The 16,330-nt window shown below is 51.0% G+C and overlaps 3 protein-coding genes across 5 annotated transcripts; 1 reads left to right on the forward strand and 2 right to left on the reverse strand.

Annotated features, from left to right (window-relative positions):
* Nucleotides 1-498: 498 nt before the first annotated feature.
* Nucleotides 499-3,805, reverse strand: LOC136185704 (tyrosine-protein phosphatase non-receptor type 12-like). The gene is made up of 17 exons (XM_065972884.1): nucleotides 3,684-3,805; nucleotides 3,510-3,618; nucleotides 3,380-3,456; nucleotides 3,226-3,321; nucleotides 3,133-3,171; nucleotides 3,013-3,081; nucleotides 2,889-2,954; nucleotides 2,693-2,835; nucleotides 2,572-2,638; nucleotides 2,425-2,502; nucleotides 2,240-2,368; nucleotides 1,364-2,182; nucleotides 1,246-1,285; nucleotides 1,053-1,192; nucleotides 948-993; nucleotides 764-895; nucleotides 499-709 (listed from the first exon to the last, which is right to left on the reverse strand). Exons 1-17 carry the CDS (start codon nucleotides 3,771-3,773, stop codon nucleotides 639-641), a joined length of 2,211 nt encoding a protein of 736 aa, XP_065828956.1. The 5' UTR covers nucleotides 3,774-3,805; the 3' UTR covers nucleotides 499-638.
* LOC136185699 (leucine-rich repeat serine/threonine-protein kinase 1-like) lies at nucleotides 3,717-15,198 on the forward strand. 3 transcript variants are annotated; one of them, XR_010669596.1, is made up of 16 exons: nucleotides 3,717-3,872; nucleotides 3,939-4,905; nucleotides 4,964-5,510; nucleotides 5,568-6,382; nucleotides 6,437-6,549; nucleotides 6,603-6,712; nucleotides 6,802-6,939; nucleotides 6,997-7,039; nucleotides 7,098-7,225; nucleotides 7,287-7,541; nucleotides 7,594-7,756; nucleotides 7,844-8,731; nucleotides 8,787-9,991; nucleotides 10,050-10,808; nucleotides 10,867-12,214; nucleotides 12,323-15,198. XR_010669596.1 is itself a non-coding variant. In XM_065972871.1 (15 exons), exons 1-15 carry the CDS (start codon nucleotides 3,845-3,847, stop codon nucleotides 12,136-12,138), a joined length of 7,431 nt encoding a protein of 2,476 aa, XP_065828943.1. In that variant the 5' UTR covers nucleotides 3,717-3,844; the 3' UTR covers nucleotides 12,139-12,252. The 3 variants fall into 3 exon arrangements, 2 of the variants coding, with proteins under 2 accessions (XP_065828943.1, XP_065828946.1); XM_065972871.1 differs by lacking the exon at nucleotides 12,323-15,198 and having other exon boundaries at nucleotides 10,867-12,252; XM_065972874.1 differs by lacking the exon at nucleotides 12,323-15,198 and having other exon boundaries at nucleotides 3,802-3,866; nucleotides 10,867-12,252.
* Nucleotides 12,415-16,315, reverse strand: LOC136185703 (guanine nucleotide exchange protein smcr8a-like). Its single transcript, XM_065972883.1, has 28 exons — nucleotides 16,184-16,315; nucleotides 16,048-16,136; nucleotides 15,923-16,001; nucleotides 15,760-15,842; nucleotides 15,571-15,701; nucleotides 15,471-15,517; nucleotides 15,337-15,414; nucleotides 15,181-15,282; nucleotides 15,035-15,119; nucleotides 14,955-14,983; nucleotides 14,863-14,903; nucleotides 14,738-14,804; nucleotides 14,624-14,681; nucleotides 14,505-14,568; nucleotides 14,361-14,436; nucleotides 14,218-14,300; nucleotides 13,905-14,162; nucleotides 13,783-13,847; nucleotides 13,623-13,725; nucleotides 13,511-13,564; nucleotides 13,339-13,453; nucleotides 13,234-13,290; nucleotides 13,143-13,187; nucleotides 12,961-13,082; nucleotides 12,870-12,906; nucleotides 12,760-12,819; nucleotides 12,657-12,702; nucleotides 12,415-12,602 (listed from the first exon to the last, which is right to left on the reverse strand). The coding sequence occupies exons 1-28, from the start codon at nucleotides 16,301-16,303 to the stop codon at nucleotides 12,520-12,522; spliced, it is 2,277 nt and encodes a 758-aa protein (XP_065828955.1). The 5' UTR covers nucleotides 16,304-16,315; the 3' UTR covers nucleotides 12,415-12,519.
* Nucleotides 16,316-16,330: the final 15 nt, after the last annotated feature.

Below are 16,330 nucleotides of genomic sequence, written 5' to 3' on the forward strand. Positions count from 1 at the left end.
CAAATATGGCTCACTTTATAGGAATGCGTTTTCAAAAAAAGTCACTCTTCTACCGCTCTCAAAGTAGCGTACGCTGCAAGTTTTAGAGTCTGGTGTCCTGGAAAAACATGCTGTGGACGTTGGTACATCACATTTAATGGAAAGGAATGCTCAGGGCCAATGGCAATTGATGGAGTCGTCTATTTGTACAACGTTGGCGATAGTCCTCATCGGCATCGTCAAATAGAAGGTTTTTGCGAGAACATTCCGTCTGGATTAGTAACGGTAGCTGTTCGTGTCGGAAACTGTCCAGGCTTCGGATCATGTGATCGTAGATCTGGACGAAATTCTGTTTCTCGTATAATGATTGAAGAATATCCCCAGTCACAAACGTGACTGAACTAGACGGGCTTGATTCACTATATTACAATATCTTTCATATCTGCATGTTTGTTGTGTGTGTTGTCCGGCAACGTTTTTGTGCAACTGTTGCCGGTGGAACGCGCTGAATTGAAATAATTCCGCACAGTTTCTTGCAGTGGTTGAGACCGCTCTTTGTTACCTCTTATACAAAAATCTGAAAAGCCAGTGCAAGTAAATGAGACAGACGAGAATAGAAGATATATCAGTATATGATACGAAACATTCCAATTCCTTTCTCATGCGTGCATCTTCCAGTTGGCTGGAGGATCTCTTGGTCCTCCGGGTTTCCTGATGCGATTTGGAAAACCTGCAGAAGAAACAATGCTCAAACGAAGACCCTAATAGATCAGAGACAGCCAACCCATTGGATCATCTCCCACGGTAGCGCGCAAATCATAAATAGGCGATTTGTGAACAGACAGGGCCTTCAGCGGATGTGAGGCATTTTCATAGTCACGGTCCACTGGTGGTGGTGACAGAATTGGTGCAGGTGCTACAAGACACTACTGTACAGAAAGGCTATATACGTAGTAGAGAGCACTTACAGGGAGGAGCAGCGTCCGCTTTAGGTTTTCCTTTGCTTTTGGGGCCCTAGAATAATTAAGAGACGATTCGTAAGCCTGTGTCCAAGTGTCTGGACTTTTTCTCACTATCTTGAAAATGCTTTTGAGCTTTCCAGCCATGTTAGATCCTACGCCGCCGCCGCTACCGCCGCTCGTGCCAGATACATTGCGTGGCAACGTCGTCGCTGGGGTGGGAGCAGACACCTCGGGAACAGAACGTTTGACCGCTAAACAAGAAGAGAAACGCTTATAACGTAACACATGTACATGCATCTCTTACAGCCCGGTGATTCGGAGCGCGGCCGGCTGGCAATGTCGCGCTGTAGGCAAAAATCATCAGTTAGATTAGAAAGAAAAAAAACGATTTGGCTCATTATATAGAGGCAAGCAAGACTTACTCGAAAATTGATCGTTTCATAAGCGCCGCCTTGATTTTCTGGTTTCTTTTCCACCACCGTTTTCGGCTCATCCGTCCCCGACTTTCTCTCGAGCTGATTGTAACTAGTGCCGCTCCCTTTTACCTGCACCGGGTCATTGCCGCTCGGAACCCAAGCGACAGCATAGGCGCATTCCACCGGAGCAGGCGGAACAGTCTCTGGTCGACTTAGCGTATTATAAGACGTCGATGGCGCCGTTGCCGCCGCCGCGGGCGGCGGCGGCGCGCGAGAAGACCCCAACAAGACGTCGTAGCCCTGCATCAATTGCTGATCGGCGCCAACAGGCGGCTTGGAACGATCGATGCGATTGTACGCTTCCTTCTGCTGCGGCAAGACGACGTTCTCGTAGTCGCGCGGATCGAGCGAACCGGGCCGGTTTGGCGTCACGAGAACGCGCGAATCCTCCGTACGAATAGGAACGGGCGGCGGCGGCGACTCGTCGTCGCCATTGTCCTCGGATTCCTCGTCAGGCGGCGCGTTTACGCTCCGTTCCATAGTCGAATTGTCAATGACCACGGAGTCGATATCCGTAACGAACAACTGATCGTCGCCCTGATCACCGTCCGGGACCGAGCCGTCTCCAACGGTGAGGGCGGCGGCGGCGGCGGCAGCAACAGGCGGCGGCTGCGGCTGCGGCGTTGATTGTACAATTGGTTTCGGTTTAATGGGAGGACGAGGCTTTCGAGGCGCTGGTTCTGGTTTGGATTCAGCGCTTGCAAGAGTCGCCGCCGCCGCCGCCGCTGCCCGTTCTGGCGGGGTGCTTTCGTAAGCAGTTGGTTTCTACAGGAGACTTATTATATAGATAGTCGTGGGGCCTTTGTGTCCAAATAGACGTACTTGTGGAAGTATTACGTTGACGTATGACGACGACGAGCCGGGAACAGATTGTATTTTTGGTTTCTTTGACTTACTTAGAGCCTGTTTGACCAGCTGTAAGACCGCCTTGTAGACCATGACGTATTGATCCTAATATCAGAAAAACAAGATGAATTTGAAGACACTGAGAAAGTAGCGCGTCCTGCCTTCGTTTGAACAATTGCCATTCTCTGCTGCCTCATTTCCGTGATCATTTTGTATAGATTGAAATCTTTCGGAACAGTCTAAAAGAAAAAAGCATAAGTTTGAATATACATACAAAAGACGTTCTACTACTATTGCTATATTCTCACCCCTGATTTGATCAAATTCCACGCATAATCGATAGCACAGACGGTTCCAGTTCGTCCACACCCGGCGCTGAAAAATAAGCTTTACTCGATATTGTTCTCAGGGACGTTTCTTTCTGTTCACCTGCAATGGACGACCAGTGGGGGCTCGTTGCCTGGCTGAACGTTTCGAATCATTTCAATCATTTTCAATACGGGTTCAACTGTGTCAGGGACCCCGTGATCAGGCCACGCGTTATAGTGAAACTGTTTGACGAGAAGCACATCCTGAGAATATGCCCATTCGAAATCACAACGGAGAAAGATTGAATTGTATCTACCCCGTCATAGTCCGCTTTCAGTGTCCTAATAACGAAATCTTTGGAGATCGATTCACTTGGTGCGCCCTTAGGGAGGAGAAATTGAGCTTCAAGATAAAGGCACGCCAAAAACTGCGCGACCCACTTCCGTTATTGTCATTCCTCCGTACTCAAGCGCTTCTCCAGGTTCAGCCCAATACCTCTTACATTTGTGCTATAGAAAGAAGATAAAGTTCTATAGTAACTTTCATAAAAAAAAGTCCACCTTTCCGAGTTCGACTTCCCGACAAACCATCACGACAATCTGTAAGGGATCCGGTATGAAGTCATTATTAATTGAGATGAGAAATTTCCTTGCCTCGATTCTCAGACACCAGATCATCCTCCAAAAGTCGGCGACCGTCGCCGGCAGTGGACCCTGCGACGCAACATAGGCAATTTCACCGTCGGAACCCTATCAAAAATGCAAAATTTTTCACTGTTTTAGGAACAGAAAATGAGACTTCACTCACCGTCATATAGCTAGCGTTTATGTAATCAGAACCGTCCACTCCTTCTGTCGGCGGCAATTCTACTCTCGAATGATCATCTGGGACAATTTATTAATTTATGTAATTGGAGCGGATCTCATCCGTTTCTTACAAGGTAAAACGTCTTTGTAGCGGTTCTTCTTCTTGTTTACTGGATTTCGTCCGGCGTCCATGGCGTAGGCGCTACTCTGCTTGTATTTATCCGTTGCTGCCTTCATTTTCTACGAGGCGAGAGGGGTTCGACAGTCGACGCCCCCTAAATGGGTCCTCTCGCGCGCGAGCGAACCTTGAACTCCTCTTCGAAACCGTCCACTTCATCGTCTGACTTGGCCTTGAGTTTGCGAACGTGCTCGACGAAACGACGAAGCCCTTCCATGGCGAAAGAGAACCCTTAGCGCACGATGTTTTGCTCACGTGAGAGATAACTGAAGAGGCGTGGTCGAAAACATGAACGACCGAATTTACGAAGGTATAGGTAAGGCATCGACGAAGCCGAAAGCACTTTCACTTTTATATTCCCACATGACGTCCTTTTACATAGAGCGCGAAGAGGAGCTCCACGTCGCCTGGCTGAACGGCAATCTCGCCAATCTGTTCGCCGTCGGCAGCGGCACCGATCCAGCGCCGCGCGTCAGCGTTATAACGCTCCAAAATGCGACTCGCTTCCTAACGATCGCCGCGCGCAACGGTCACCACGGCGTCCTGCGCTTTCTCCTCGAAGGCGGCGCGCATCACGACGCCGAATTCGGGCCAAGCGCGCTGAACGAGGCGTGTCGCAACGGGCACAAGGAGTGCGTCGAAGCGCTCGTTTCCCACGGCGCTGAACCGAGCGGCGACGCGCTTCAGGCGGCAATCAGTAACGGCCACGTCGACGTAGCGCAATATCTCGCCGGTCGCGGCGCGCGACTCGTCGCCGGCGAAGAGGAGGCCGTTCTGTGTACGGCGGCGAGTCACGACGATCTCGCCATGGTTCGATTCATTATTTCGCGTCTCGGCGTGTCGCCCGTTGGAAAGGCGACGGGACACGATCCGCTCACCGCCGCCTGTCTATACAATCGGCCCAAAGTCGCTCTCTATCTCATGTCGAAGGGCGCGCGTGTCACGCGCCATTTTCTCTCGTCCGAGACGAACTCGTTTAGCGGCGTCATCGCCGACGCGCTACTCGAAACGGTCAAATTGTCCGGCGATTGTCTCGTCGCCGTTTGGCGACGACTTCATCTCGGCTGGATCAATTTCAATTGGTTCTTTCATCCGTCCGTTCCGAGCGCCTATTTCGTTGAAATCGATTTGTCCGACAATCGACTTGACAGCATACCGGGCGAGCTGTTGAGCGGCGGTTTGCCCATGCTTCAGCGATTGAATTTGTCGCACAATCGATTGAAGGAGTTTCCCAAGCAGAAACGATGCATCAGTATGACGCCGAATGAGCCGTCGCCGTCGTTGTGCGGAGAGGTCGACGCCGAGTCCGATAGCTCCTACTCCCAAGAGCCGCCTCTACTCGCAATGAGGTAACCATAAAATGGATATTTTTTATTCTAATCGATTATTATTATTTAATTTTTTTAGACTCACCGATCTCGACGTTTCCTTCAACAATCTAATCAACGTTCCCGGCTATCTGTTCCATTTTCCCGAACTCGTCAATCTCAATCTATCGCGCAATCGTCTCGCGACGCTCGAACCCGCAGCGCCGTCGACGAGAAACGAAGTGCTCAGCATTCTCTCCATCGACAGCAGCGACAAATCGTTCTTAGAAAGCGATCCGTCGTCTCTCGAACAGACGCCCCAGCCGCCGTCACCGAGTATAGTAGTCAACGCAGACGTTCACGGCCCCGCCGAACTGCCATCGCCGGAGGAAGAACGAACGGCGGCGGCGGCGGCGGCGAAGAGAGAAGTCGATTCGGCGAATCCGGCAGATTCGACAAGCGTTCCGACGTCGGCGTCGTTGCCGTATCGGTGGCTGTGTCTTCGGCTTCAAAAAATCGACGTGTCGCATAATTTTTTAACGGCATTGCCGAACGATGTCTGCCAGTTGCGAGCGCTGCGAAAATTCCGCGTGAATCACAATCACCTTCGATCAATACCTCCCGTGTGGAGGACTTGTCGAAAACTGGTAAATACGTGGTGTATCTTTATCGCTATATTGGGGTTTTGTTAATTAATTCGTTAGATTGAATTTAAGGCGTCCGTGAATTTTCTTCAAACGACGCCCGACTTTTTAATCGGCATCTGCCCGTCGTGGCGGCACACAGTCAAATCAGTCGATTTATCGAATAACAAGCTGACCGACTTTCCGTCGGAACTTTGCCTTCTCGAAGCGCTAGAATTGCTCGATCTTTCCGGCAACTACTTGACGTCGTTGCCGAACACGATTAAATGGACGGCGCCGTACATGTCGTGCCTTCGTCTCGCTCACAACTTCTTCGGCTCGCCTACGCCGATATTGGGAAAAGAAGACGAGAACGGCGACGTAAGCGGCGAAAGCGACGAAAACGACGACGAAGACGACGACGACGATGACGACGATGACGACGACTTCACTCGCAGTCTCGATTTTCCGAAGGGAATGTCGCTCGGCCATTCGATGATGCCGTCTCAACGCCGTCAGACGTCGTTCGAACGCGAGCGTTCGCCGAGATTTGGACGTCGTCGCGCGAGCAGCGAATCGTCGTCGGGCGTCGCCGCGGCGCGAGCTCGAATCAAAATACAATCGCTTCACGAATTCGTTGCGACGTCGACGTCGCCGTCGTCGACGTTGAGGAGGAAGAAAGAGGAGGAGAAGAAGAAGAAGGCGGAGAAAGGCGAGAAAGCGAAGCCGTTTTTTCGAGCCGAACTCGATTTGGATATCGGCGAGAAGGAGAAGAGTTTTTATTTGCCGTCGACTCTGAGCGGATTGAAGACGCTCGATATTTCGTATAATCGTTTCGCCGACTTTCCCTTGTGCGTCTGTCATTTGCCTGTTCTGGAGCAACTCGACTTGTCGGGGTAGGGGGGGAATGAGATCTTTTGCGGAGTTTGGGAATTTTTTCTTCGTCTTAGGAATTCGGCTATACGGCGATTGCCACTCGAACTGTCGTGGAATTCGAATTTGTGGTGGGTGCTCGTGAACGATTTGAACGTCAATTTTCCGCCAGAACTTATCGAGACAAGCCGTAAGTCGTCCGAACGCTGAAACGAATAAAAATGAACCCCGCGTCTTTTTCAGACGGTCGCGACGTTCGATTGGCTGCCAAGAAGACGTTGAAGTATTTGAGCAAGGAATTACGTCACGAACAGACGGACTACTTCGTCAAAGTCGTCGTTGTCGGCAACAAGGTAAGAATATATTTGACATCGAGTACAGTACGACGTAACCTAAAGACATTGTGAACTACTTTTGTGTGAGCGATGCGTCTCTTTTATAGGGATGCGGAAAAACGTCTGTCGTCGACGCCTTTTGCAGTCCACGAGCAAGTGTGGCGCAGCCCGTGGCGCCGTCTCAGCCAGGAGCAAAGTTTCACAGCTTAACCATTTACCGACGAGGCGAAATTCGCTCTCAAAAGGTAAGGACGCGAAAGATATAGTCATCGTTTCTCTTACGATCTCCTCTCTCCCTTTAGGATACCGACGAAAAGCTCGAATGTCTCGTATGCGACGTTACAGGTAATAAATACTATGAGGATCTACGCTAAACAAAAAAAATGCTCACTGTTTTGCGTAGACAGGAACGTTTACAATGCCGTCAAGTCGACGTTTTTCTCGTCGCGCACCGTTCACGTCATCGTCTGGGACATGCGAACGGGCGACCAAGGTTTCGGATCGATCCAAGACTGGATTCAAGAAATTCCAGTACTAAAAAAAAGAAAAAGTTTCTTTTTTTCGTTCCTTGACTGATCGTCCTCCGACGCAGATTCCTCGCCAACATTCCGAACCGCTTTCGCCCGTCTACATCGTCGGAACGCACGACGACGCGCTGACAAGAGAACAGCGGCTTCGTCTCCGCCAAGGCATCGATCACGGCATCGTGCCGCTTTATCGGCGACAAATCTGCAGCGAGAACGTCGTCTTTATGTCGTGCCTGTCGCGACAGATGTGGCGAACGGCGGAAAAACTGCGCAGTCTCATCTACGAAATTGGACGAAGACGATGCTCGCAACTGCCGCAAGTTCGACGCGAAAGTGGTCCTCGTAAAACCCGTCGTAAAACCTCGATTCTAGGTTCCTAGAGCGTACATTCAGCTGCGACGCACTTTCAAGGTTAGATGCGCTACATTGGCCGTGAGGAAAGAACGTCCGTTTATGATTCGAACGTCGGCCGTTTGCGGCGTGATCGAGAGCCTCCCCGCTTCAGAACTCAAGTGGGTTAGGGAGATTCCGAGAGGTAGGGAGATATCACAAGACTAAATTTTCGTTTCGTACGCGACCAATGTCTACTGACCCTATTTCATACTTTTCTTCTTCCTTCTAGCGATCGAATATCTGCAATCGTGCGTCGTCCTCGTGCATTTCAACGATTCCCTCGACGATCTCAACGCCTACTGCTTGGTCGACGTCGAACGTCTGTGCAGCAAAATCGGCGACTTGTTGACGTCCGTCGTCGCCGACGTCGATCATCGGAACGCGGGCATTCTTCGCTTCGACAGCGTCTCCGAGCGCCTCTGCGACGATCATCTCGACAGCGAAGGCATTTTGACATTTCTTCGTTTTCTCGAGAAAATGGGAATCGTCTATCCGACGGGCTTCAAATCGTATCTCCTCCCGAGCATACTTCCCGACGTCAAACCGCGAATAGGACCGGACGCCTATTATCGGAACGTCAACGAGCCGACGTCGACGACGTCGTCGTTGCCGCGATGGCGAACCGATTCCGTCGAAGCCCAGCCTGCTCACTTGCAACGATTTTCTACCGTCGAGCGCGTCTACGTTCTGCCGTCGATGCCGTCGGATTTTTTTAGTCATCTCGTCGCTCGAATCAAGTCGAGTTATCGTCGATGGAAGCTGTCGCATTTGGAGAACGACGACGCGTCGACGATTCGGCGCGATCGTCGTCGAAGCACGCGCGCGCGATCGTATCTCGGCGCCTTTCACGATCGTCTCTTCTTGCAGGAGCAGAACGAGTATGATTACGACGACGGCGGCGGCGGCGGCGACGACGACGACGACATGAAGTGTTGGAAGCACGGGCTCGCCGCCTTTCACGACGCCGGCTATTTTCGCGTCGAACGCGTAATCGGCTTTCACGGCTACGGGAGACACGTCGATCTCGACGCCGTTCACATCACCGTGTTTCAGGATTTTTCCGCGCTCTGCTACGTCATCGATCAGATCGAGACGCTGATACGCGACTGGTTTCCACGTAAGAACCTCCCAAAAATTGATAATCGAATATGCGACTTTTTTTTGTATTTTAGAATTTAGTGCTGCCTGCGAAATCGGCAATTCGGCTTCCCTCAAACGTCTCGTCGTCAATCCGCTCTGTTCCAACGACTTGACACCGATTTCCGTTGTCAACTCCAAACGGGCTCAACGTCGCGTCTCCTCGACGAATTTCTCCGACGCCGATCCCCTACTGAAATCGAGTTTCTTCACCGTCGAACAGTGCTGTCTCGCTTGGCTCAACGATGACTCGATCGCTTGTCCGAAAACGGGAAAACATCTCGCTCTAAAGACTCTCATACCGGACGTACTTCTCATGGACGTTCCCGGCCGATTCGTCGTCTCTGGCGCCGAACTCGACTTCGAACCGACGGCGGAGACGTGCATTGGATACGGCGGCGAAGGCGACGTTTTTCGCAATGCGTTTCGAGGCCAAACGATCGCTGTAAAAGTTTACCGTACGGTAAGTGGCGGCGGCGGCGGCGGCCAAAAGACGACGTCGCCGTTTTCGACGAGAGTCGTCATGAGCGGATCTTCGGATTTCTTTCTCCGAAGCGGCGACGCGACGACGGCGCGCGTGAATCTTTTTCAGATGTCGAGTGCCGACGTCGACGTCGACGACGACGCCGCCGCCGCCGTCGCGCAGTTCTCGCGTCTTCACGAGTCGGCGAACGAGCTCGCGGCGCGACGAAGTCGTCTCTCCATTCAACCGCCGCCGATCGATAAAATGGACGGCACGTTGAAGCGCGCAATGCGCGGATCGGCGGTCGCCGACGCCTTCTGGCAACTTCGTCGCGAGGTGACCGTTCTTCGTCAACTTCGTCATCCGTGCGTCGTTCCCCTCATTGGTCTCTGCGTTCGTCCCCTATGTCTTCTTCTCGAATGGGCTCCGCTCGGCTCGCTCAGCGTCGTTCTTCGTCGATTTTCGCCGCCGAGCGGCGTGCCCGTCGTCACGAGCGAAGGCGTTCTCGGACGCGTTCTCACGTACAAGATCGCCTATCAAGTGGCGCACGCCTTGCAGCATCTTCACCGTCATCGCGTCGTTTATCTCGATCTGAAGGCGGCCAACGTTCTTCTCTATACGTTCGACGTCGACGCGCTCGTCAACGTGAAAATCACCGATTACGGCATCGCTCAGCTCATGGTGCCGGGCGGCATCAAGGGAACGGTCGGAACGCCGGGATTCCAAGCGCCCGAAATCATTATACAAACGAAAAGCAGCACCGTATTCGATCAAAAGGTTATCGTCTATCCAAAAGCGAAATTTCATCTCTGCGATTTTTCTTTTCTTTTCTTAGGTCGACGTTTTCTCCTACGCGATGTTCGTCTCCGAGCTTCTCGTCGGTCGTCGTCCGTGGGCGAACACGCACTACTCCGCTCTCGAGCTGCCGGAAAAGATTGCGCGCGGCGAACGGCCTCCGTTGCCCGACGACGATTCGTTCAATCAACTCGTGAGTCTCGTCAAATTGGCGTGGGAGCAGGAAGGACGTCGACGACCGGCGGCGGCGAAAATCGTCGCCAAGATGAAAGATCCCGCCTTCGTTATGCAACATCGTCGACTCGCCGTTCCGCGACTGGACGGAAACGTCGCCGTATGCGCCGTCGTCGCCGTTCCGCCGTCGACTATCGAAGACGCTTTCGATCCGAAGGAGAACGAGCGTTTTCTCGACAAACGTTCGACGAACGACGGCGGCGGCGGGACGAAAAACGGCGATGAGGGCGTCTTGAACGGTTACGGCGAAAATCGCGTCGACTCCGTCCTGTGGGTGATCACCGGAAAAGACGACAATCGGCGACTCAGCGTCGTCGACGCCAATACGGGGAAATTCTACGCGAAAGATTCGTCTTTCGTCGGAAAAGAAGTCGTCGCCTTGACGGCCGTGGGAGGTTGTCAAGTGTGGATTGGATTCGCCGAGGCTGAGCTTTGGGTGTACAGTTCCAGCATGGTCGGATCTCTCTACGCGACGTGGGAGTTTCTCTGGAAAAATCGCCTCGACAGCTCCGTCAAAACGATCCTCAGTCAGACCTGGGAGCAAACCGGCGCGTCATCTAGCGATGTACGTTTTTTGTGTGTGTGTGGAACATCGTTTTCTTATTTTTTTTCTTTCCTTATAGTCTTCGTGGCAAGAACGCGTTCTCGTCGCTTGTGGCGATGGCACGTTGGCCGTGTTTTACGGCTCCGACACGAAGAGCAGGAAGAGTTCCGTCGCCGCCTCCGCGACGCGCGACTTCGATTTCGCGCACGCAGATCGTAGCGACTCGATGACCCAACGAAAACGCGTGCGTCAAGGACTGACGGAATCGTGGGTCAAAGCCCGTCGACGCGAAGCGAGAGAAGCGAAGAATTTGCCGCTGATCGAAGACAAGCATTTCAGCTGGGAACGCGTCAACTTGCGCGTCGTTCGATCTGAAGAAGACTCCGTCACTTGCATGACGACGACAGCGAACGGCGACATTTGGTGCGGCGCCGGCTGGACGATGTGCGTTCTCGCCACCGATGTCGACCAGATTTCGAAATTGGCGTGCGTCGCTCGCATTCCAGCGCGCGGATTCATTGGCCAACTCGTCTGCCTGTCCGAGCACGTGTGGGCCGTCGACAAGCAGCAGCCGCTTCTGTGGGCCTACAACGTCTCGACGCACGAGCTCAAGTGCGTCGTCGATTGTTCTCGCATGGCGGCCGACGACGTTTTTCCCGCCGCCGCTCCGTGTATAATCCAAGTGGAAGAAACGTCGTCACACGGCAGAGGCGGCGACGGCGAAGAGTCGGGACAACGCGCGTCGACGCTTCCGCGTTTTACGCAGAGGGAAGCGGCGCTGACGACAGAATCGACGGCAAAGGCGACAACGCCGCGACGCGAACAGGGATCGTCCGCGCTCGACGCCCTACACGCCGTCGCGTCCGGCGCCGACGTCATAAGCTTGAACGATTCCATATTGAACGATGAGGTCGAGAGACGACGTCGTCGGTTAGACGACGCTGCCGTGTCCGATCCGAATATTCAATCGATTGTCGTCGTTCGCGATACCATTTGGATCGGGCGGCGAGGCGGCGATATTTTGATACTCGACGGCAACGTTGACGTGCCGAGAGTGTTGACCTGTCTCGTACCCGAACGGACGAGTCTTCTTTACGGCTGTCCCGTTCAGTCGCTCACCGTTTTGTCGACGGGTTTAGTTGTCGCTTGTCGCGAGGCGCGGGACGAGGAGCGATACAGCCGCGACAGTTTGCCGTCGAGGATTTTTGACGATTATTACTGCGTCGAGTCTAGCTGGAGCGACCTAGACAAAGACGTTAGCTTGGACGTTTGGTTGGCGTGGGGCGCCAAAGAGCTGGCATGGCTGCGCGGCATGCAAAGGCAGCTTGACGACAATGAGGACGTTGCATGATGACGACGGTGCAACGTCCTAATTTTCATTTTTTTTAAAAAAAGCTAAATTCCTGCAGATGCGTTTTCCACAGAAGGTTTGTATATATATGTATATAATATACATGGCTATCATATCGTCTTTGCGATTTATAGCAGTGTTCCCTGCAATACGTTTTAACTATAACTATAGATTTGTTTTTTAGGTGAACCACCTCTTCACCGTCACACAAGCAATTCCCAATTGAGACAACTCGCTTTCTATAAGTTTGCTCACGTGCTGACCTGGTACCAAAAATTCATTATTAAAAATCATCTTTATAAGAAATTGACGTCACGAAACAAACACACGAACAGGATTGAATAAAGAGCTGCTGTTGAAAAAAATAGACAGACTCTCAATCTATCGGTTCCACCGTCCCTGTTGCTTCCCATTGTCAAATGAGCGACATTTTCTGTGGTCAAGGTGAACCGTTGGAGCTCGATCTGAAACACAGGACGTGATTAGGTGAAACAAAGACGCGCAGAACAGTCTCTCACCGGAAACGTCTCCTAGCTGCTGGAGACTTACAGTGTTGGCAAAATGCTACGAGGAAAGAAAATGTCTAAAATACGCGTTGCAGAAGTCATGTTCGATGAAGACCTTAATTATCCGTTGATCATCGTCTGTTACGTTCAGCTTGGAAAGAAAACTCTCGGGGGTCTACAATCAGCAATTTGGTAACGGTACACAAATTTCCCTTCAATCTGCACCATTTGAGATGGCCTTTCGCGCGCTTGATGTGCGGCGCTTTAGACGAGAAAACTGTTGAGGGAGAAAAAGAAAAACCGTTTAGTCTTTTACCTGCTGGGAGCTTTTGATATTCCAGGCGACGGATTGAGAATGAAGGCGTGATAAAACAGATACGTCTTCTGGGCCATCTCCAAGAATACGCTGTGAATGTGAGCAACATACGCGGCTTCGCTCTAGATCCCAGCAAAAAATGACGCGCAAAAAATTCATTGGTCGTCTCGCCGGACACTTACTTTCCACTGCTTGTTTCGGTTAACTATGGAATCAACGAAATGTCCCTGGACAGAGATGCAAGGCCCGGGCGAAACTGCGCGGCTTGTTTACCTTATACGGTGGAGTGACGAGCATTTCTCTGTCGCAATCGTATAATGTTACATACGGCTAGAGGAAGAAAAATATTGGCGATTTTGCGCGAATGACTCTGCTTACACGAATGGATTTGGGGACGGGATTCGAGCATTTCTTGCTGATTCCGACTAATTTGACGCGTGTTAGATCGATTAGACTGAGTTGAGTCGTCTGCCAAGCAATCACTTGTTGCCGACTCGAGAAAAAATGATCTAGTGTGACGAGAGCTAATCAAAAAGTCGCGGGAGCATACCTCGAGTGACCGGGAACGAAAAGCCAGAGCATGAGAATAACTTTTCTAACGTTTCTACCGTGAAAGAAGAACGCTAAAGAGAGACGGCGCGAAACGACGAATATCTTCTTACTCTTCCGAGGAGCCGATAATGACGACGGTGCGTCCGCTAAGAAGAGCGGCGAACAGATGAACGGCGAAAGCGCATCGAGATCGAAAGTGAAGAATTCCGCTACCTTAAAAGAATCAAAAGAGATTAGAAAGACAAAAGGAAAGGGAAAGAAAGCGGGCACCCGGTTTTTTGTCCAACTTGCTTTCGACGTGATCAGCGTAGCAGTGAAACGGAAGACTGCGACGTCTACGGAGAAACAAAATCAAGGCACGGCACTTTTTTTCGCCTGAGGGGATTTCGCACCCCATTCCAACTCCAGGACTAAGTCCCATTAGCGGTTCGACCGTTTCTCCGTCCGTTTTCTCCGCCGCCATCAACGTCGTTTTGTCGTCGTCGTACTCTTCGACTGTGCTCTCGCTGCTTCCTCCGCCGTTTTCCCGTTGAAAATCAAAGTCCGATTTGGGTTCTTTCCACTCGATTTCTTCGCTGCTCGTGTCGCTCGGCTGCTCCGCGTCCTCGTGCTCGTTCGCGACGTTTTCCTTCGCGTCGAGATAGACGGACCTGAAATGAGCGGCATTAATATGCGAGGGAAACGCATTCGACGACGACGTCGTACCAAGGCGAGTCGCTTCGAAGATAGTCGGCGTCGAGAGAAAAACCGTCGTCGCTGCAGGAGACAAACGAGTCGAGAGAATGAGTCTGGGAGAGAAAAAAAGAGGATTGCGGTGTACTCTCGTCGAGTTTTCTGCGCGGTTCTACCGATGCTCCCAAGTCTTTTTTCAGATGATAGACGGGTCGGTCGGCGTTTCGCGCTGCGTAGCACATGCTGCACAGTCTTACGAAGTGAACAGGACGGGATGGAATAAGTCAAATAAGGTAATATCACTTCTCTGCGATACGTACCCTTCTCTGGGCTTAAAATTAAGAACAAGGCTACGGCCAATTGTCAGGAAAGCGTTGTGGGGAGCTGAAGGATAGATAAGGGACGTTTTTTCCCCCGTCCTTACGTCCAGTGCACATACCCATCATCTGGACGTCTTGTTTCTCGATAAGCAAAGTCGCTGTCGTTCGGCTGAAATGCTACAGATACGACAACCGGAACGTTAACACATTAGTGGAGAAAATTCAATTTGTACTTTGTAGATATATTCTAGCTGTCGGAGACCATCAGCTTCACCGTATTCGCACAGTTCACCGAGTGTCCTTGAAATCGAAGTAAGGAGGAGCAAAAACACCTTTCGCTCTGTCTTTCGCTTCTCACCTGAGCGGCTTTTCAAATCGTCTAGCCTGCGTGAAAGCTCCCTGAAACCCCATACAAAGTGGTCAAATATATATATTTGTGGTTTTGCTAACCTTGGGAGGACTGCAACTAGCAGCTACGTCTACGAGTCAAACGTTGACAAGGTTAGACAAGTGTTGGCTGTAAACGTTACCTGCGTCTTGGTCAGCTGCGTTGCTCTCCGTCGCTCTGCTTTTGTCGTCCAAGTCTCGCAAAGTTTTTCTGACGGTCTCCTTTTCCTGCGGTGTAATGGAATAAGTGAATTCTCGGAAAATTCGTCGTCTTTTCAGGCAGACTAACCAATTGTGAACCAACATACTGCAAGATGGTTTCCACTTCCTTAATCGAATATTCGTTTTGTTCGAGTGCCATCTTCGCCTCAGACAATTCGCTTCTTCGATACTGGAAAGAAAAAATCAACGGGGGAGGAAAAAATAAGAAAGAAGAGGCCAATACGCTGAAGCCATCGTCCCAAGACGACTTGGATGAAACTCCGCCATCAATATCATCATTCTCTTTCTCTTCTTCTTTAGACTAGAAAAAAAACTACATGTCAATCTAAGAGACTTTTGCTCGCGGTTCTACTTCACCTTCTTTTGGAGGGCACTGATGTTACGCAACTTCGCTATAAGAGATTCTATTGCAGCGGATTTATTATGTGAAATTGTCTTTTGAATTGAGGAAGAAAACCTCCTGTCTTTCTCAATCGGGTCCTGTGCGACAGCAAGTCCCGATGGAATATTCTCATGTTGCTGAATCGAAAGGATTCGGACACTCGTTGAAATTGCTTTGTCATCTCGTCAAAATTCAACATAATCTTACTGAAAAATAGGAAAGGCCTCTCTACGATCTTTCTTCAGAGATTCCGGCAGCATTCACCTGTGGTCACCAGTGACGTAGGTCATACAAAAAGGTCGCACGTAGCCTCGAGCGTGTATGTCATATAGAGTGAAATGGTGCACCTTTAGAGAGAGAGAGAGAGAGAGAGAGAGAGAGAGAGAGAGAGAGTTATATATCCCAAAAATCTGATTCTGCATTTTACATATGCGTGAGCTTGAATGTGATCGTCCTCTTCGGTTTGAACGACCTGCGTATCGATCGCAAATCGAAATGCCTCTCCCCTGAGTCGAATTCGAAGAAACGAAAAGTGAATTTTTTTTGGTCTACTTGGATTGGGCCTGATAATCGACTGCCATGATGCGAACGGAGAACATGTTCTTGTCGAATCCCGATCCGCCATCTTCTGGTATTGTTTTCTGACGGGAAGTATTTCAGTTCAGGATGCACTTAGTTTGTACTATACCAAAGGCTTGGGGCCTTCCTGCTCGGAAAATTCTGCTACAAGAACAAAGTCGTTCTCGAGAGGCTCGAAAAGTCGTTGCTCGGGCGATTGGCGAAAGAGACGCGCAACTACTGCGGCCATCGAAACTACGCGCAGAAATCTACGCAT

This window comes from Oscarella lobularis, chromosome 4, assembly GCF_947507565.1.
Source record: "Oscarella lobularis chromosome 4, ooOscLobu1.1, whole genome shotgun sequence".
NCBI lineage: Eukaryota > Metazoa > Porifera > Homoscleromorpha > Homosclerophorida > Oscarellidae > Oscarella > Oscarella lobularis.

What these genes read in the sequence shown, in the direction of transcription:
- LOC136185704 (XM_065972884.1), bottom strand. Translation starts at nt 3,773, where the DNA reads ATGGAAGGGCTTCGTCGTTTCGTCGAGCACGTTCGCAAACTCAAGGCC. An exon ending in GAGGAATGACAATAACGGAA is followed by an intron (nt 2,955 to 3,012) that starts GTGGGTCGCGCA and finishes CTCCTCCCTAAG; the next exon opens with GGCGCACCAAGTGAATCGAT. An exon ending in TCAACGTAATACTTCCACAA is followed by an intron (nt 2,183 to 2,239) that starts GTACGTCTATTT and finishes AGTCTCCTGTAG; the next exon opens with AAACCAACTGCTTACGAAAG.
- LOC136185703 (XM_065972883.1), bottom strand. Translation starts at nt 16,303, where the DNA reads ATGGCCGCAGTAGTTGCGCGTCTCTTTCGCCAATCGCCCGAGCAACGA. An exon ending in AAAAAGACTTGGGAGCATCG is followed by an intron (nt 14,301 to 14,360) that starts GTAGAACCGCGC and finishes TTTCTCTCCCAG; the next exon opens with ACTCATTCTCTCGACTCGTT. An exon ending in TCGTCACTCCACCGTATAAG is followed by an intron (nt 13,188 to 13,233) that starts GTAAACAAGCCG and finishes ATCTCTGTCCAG; the next exon opens with GGACATTTCGTTGATTCCAT.
- LOC136185699 (XM_065972871.1), top strand. Translation starts at nt 3,845, where the DNA reads ATGAACGACCGAATTTACGAAGGTATAG. An exon ending in TCGTCGTTGTCGGCAACAAG is followed by an intron (nt 6,713 to 6,801) that starts GTAAGAATATAT and finishes TCTCTTTTATAG; the next exon opens with GGATGCGGAAAAACGTCTGT. An exon ending in GATGCTCGCAACTGCCGCAA is followed by an intron (nt 7,542 to 7,593) that starts GTTCGACGCGAA and finishes CCTCGATTCTAG; the next exon opens with GTTCCTAGAGCGTACATTCA.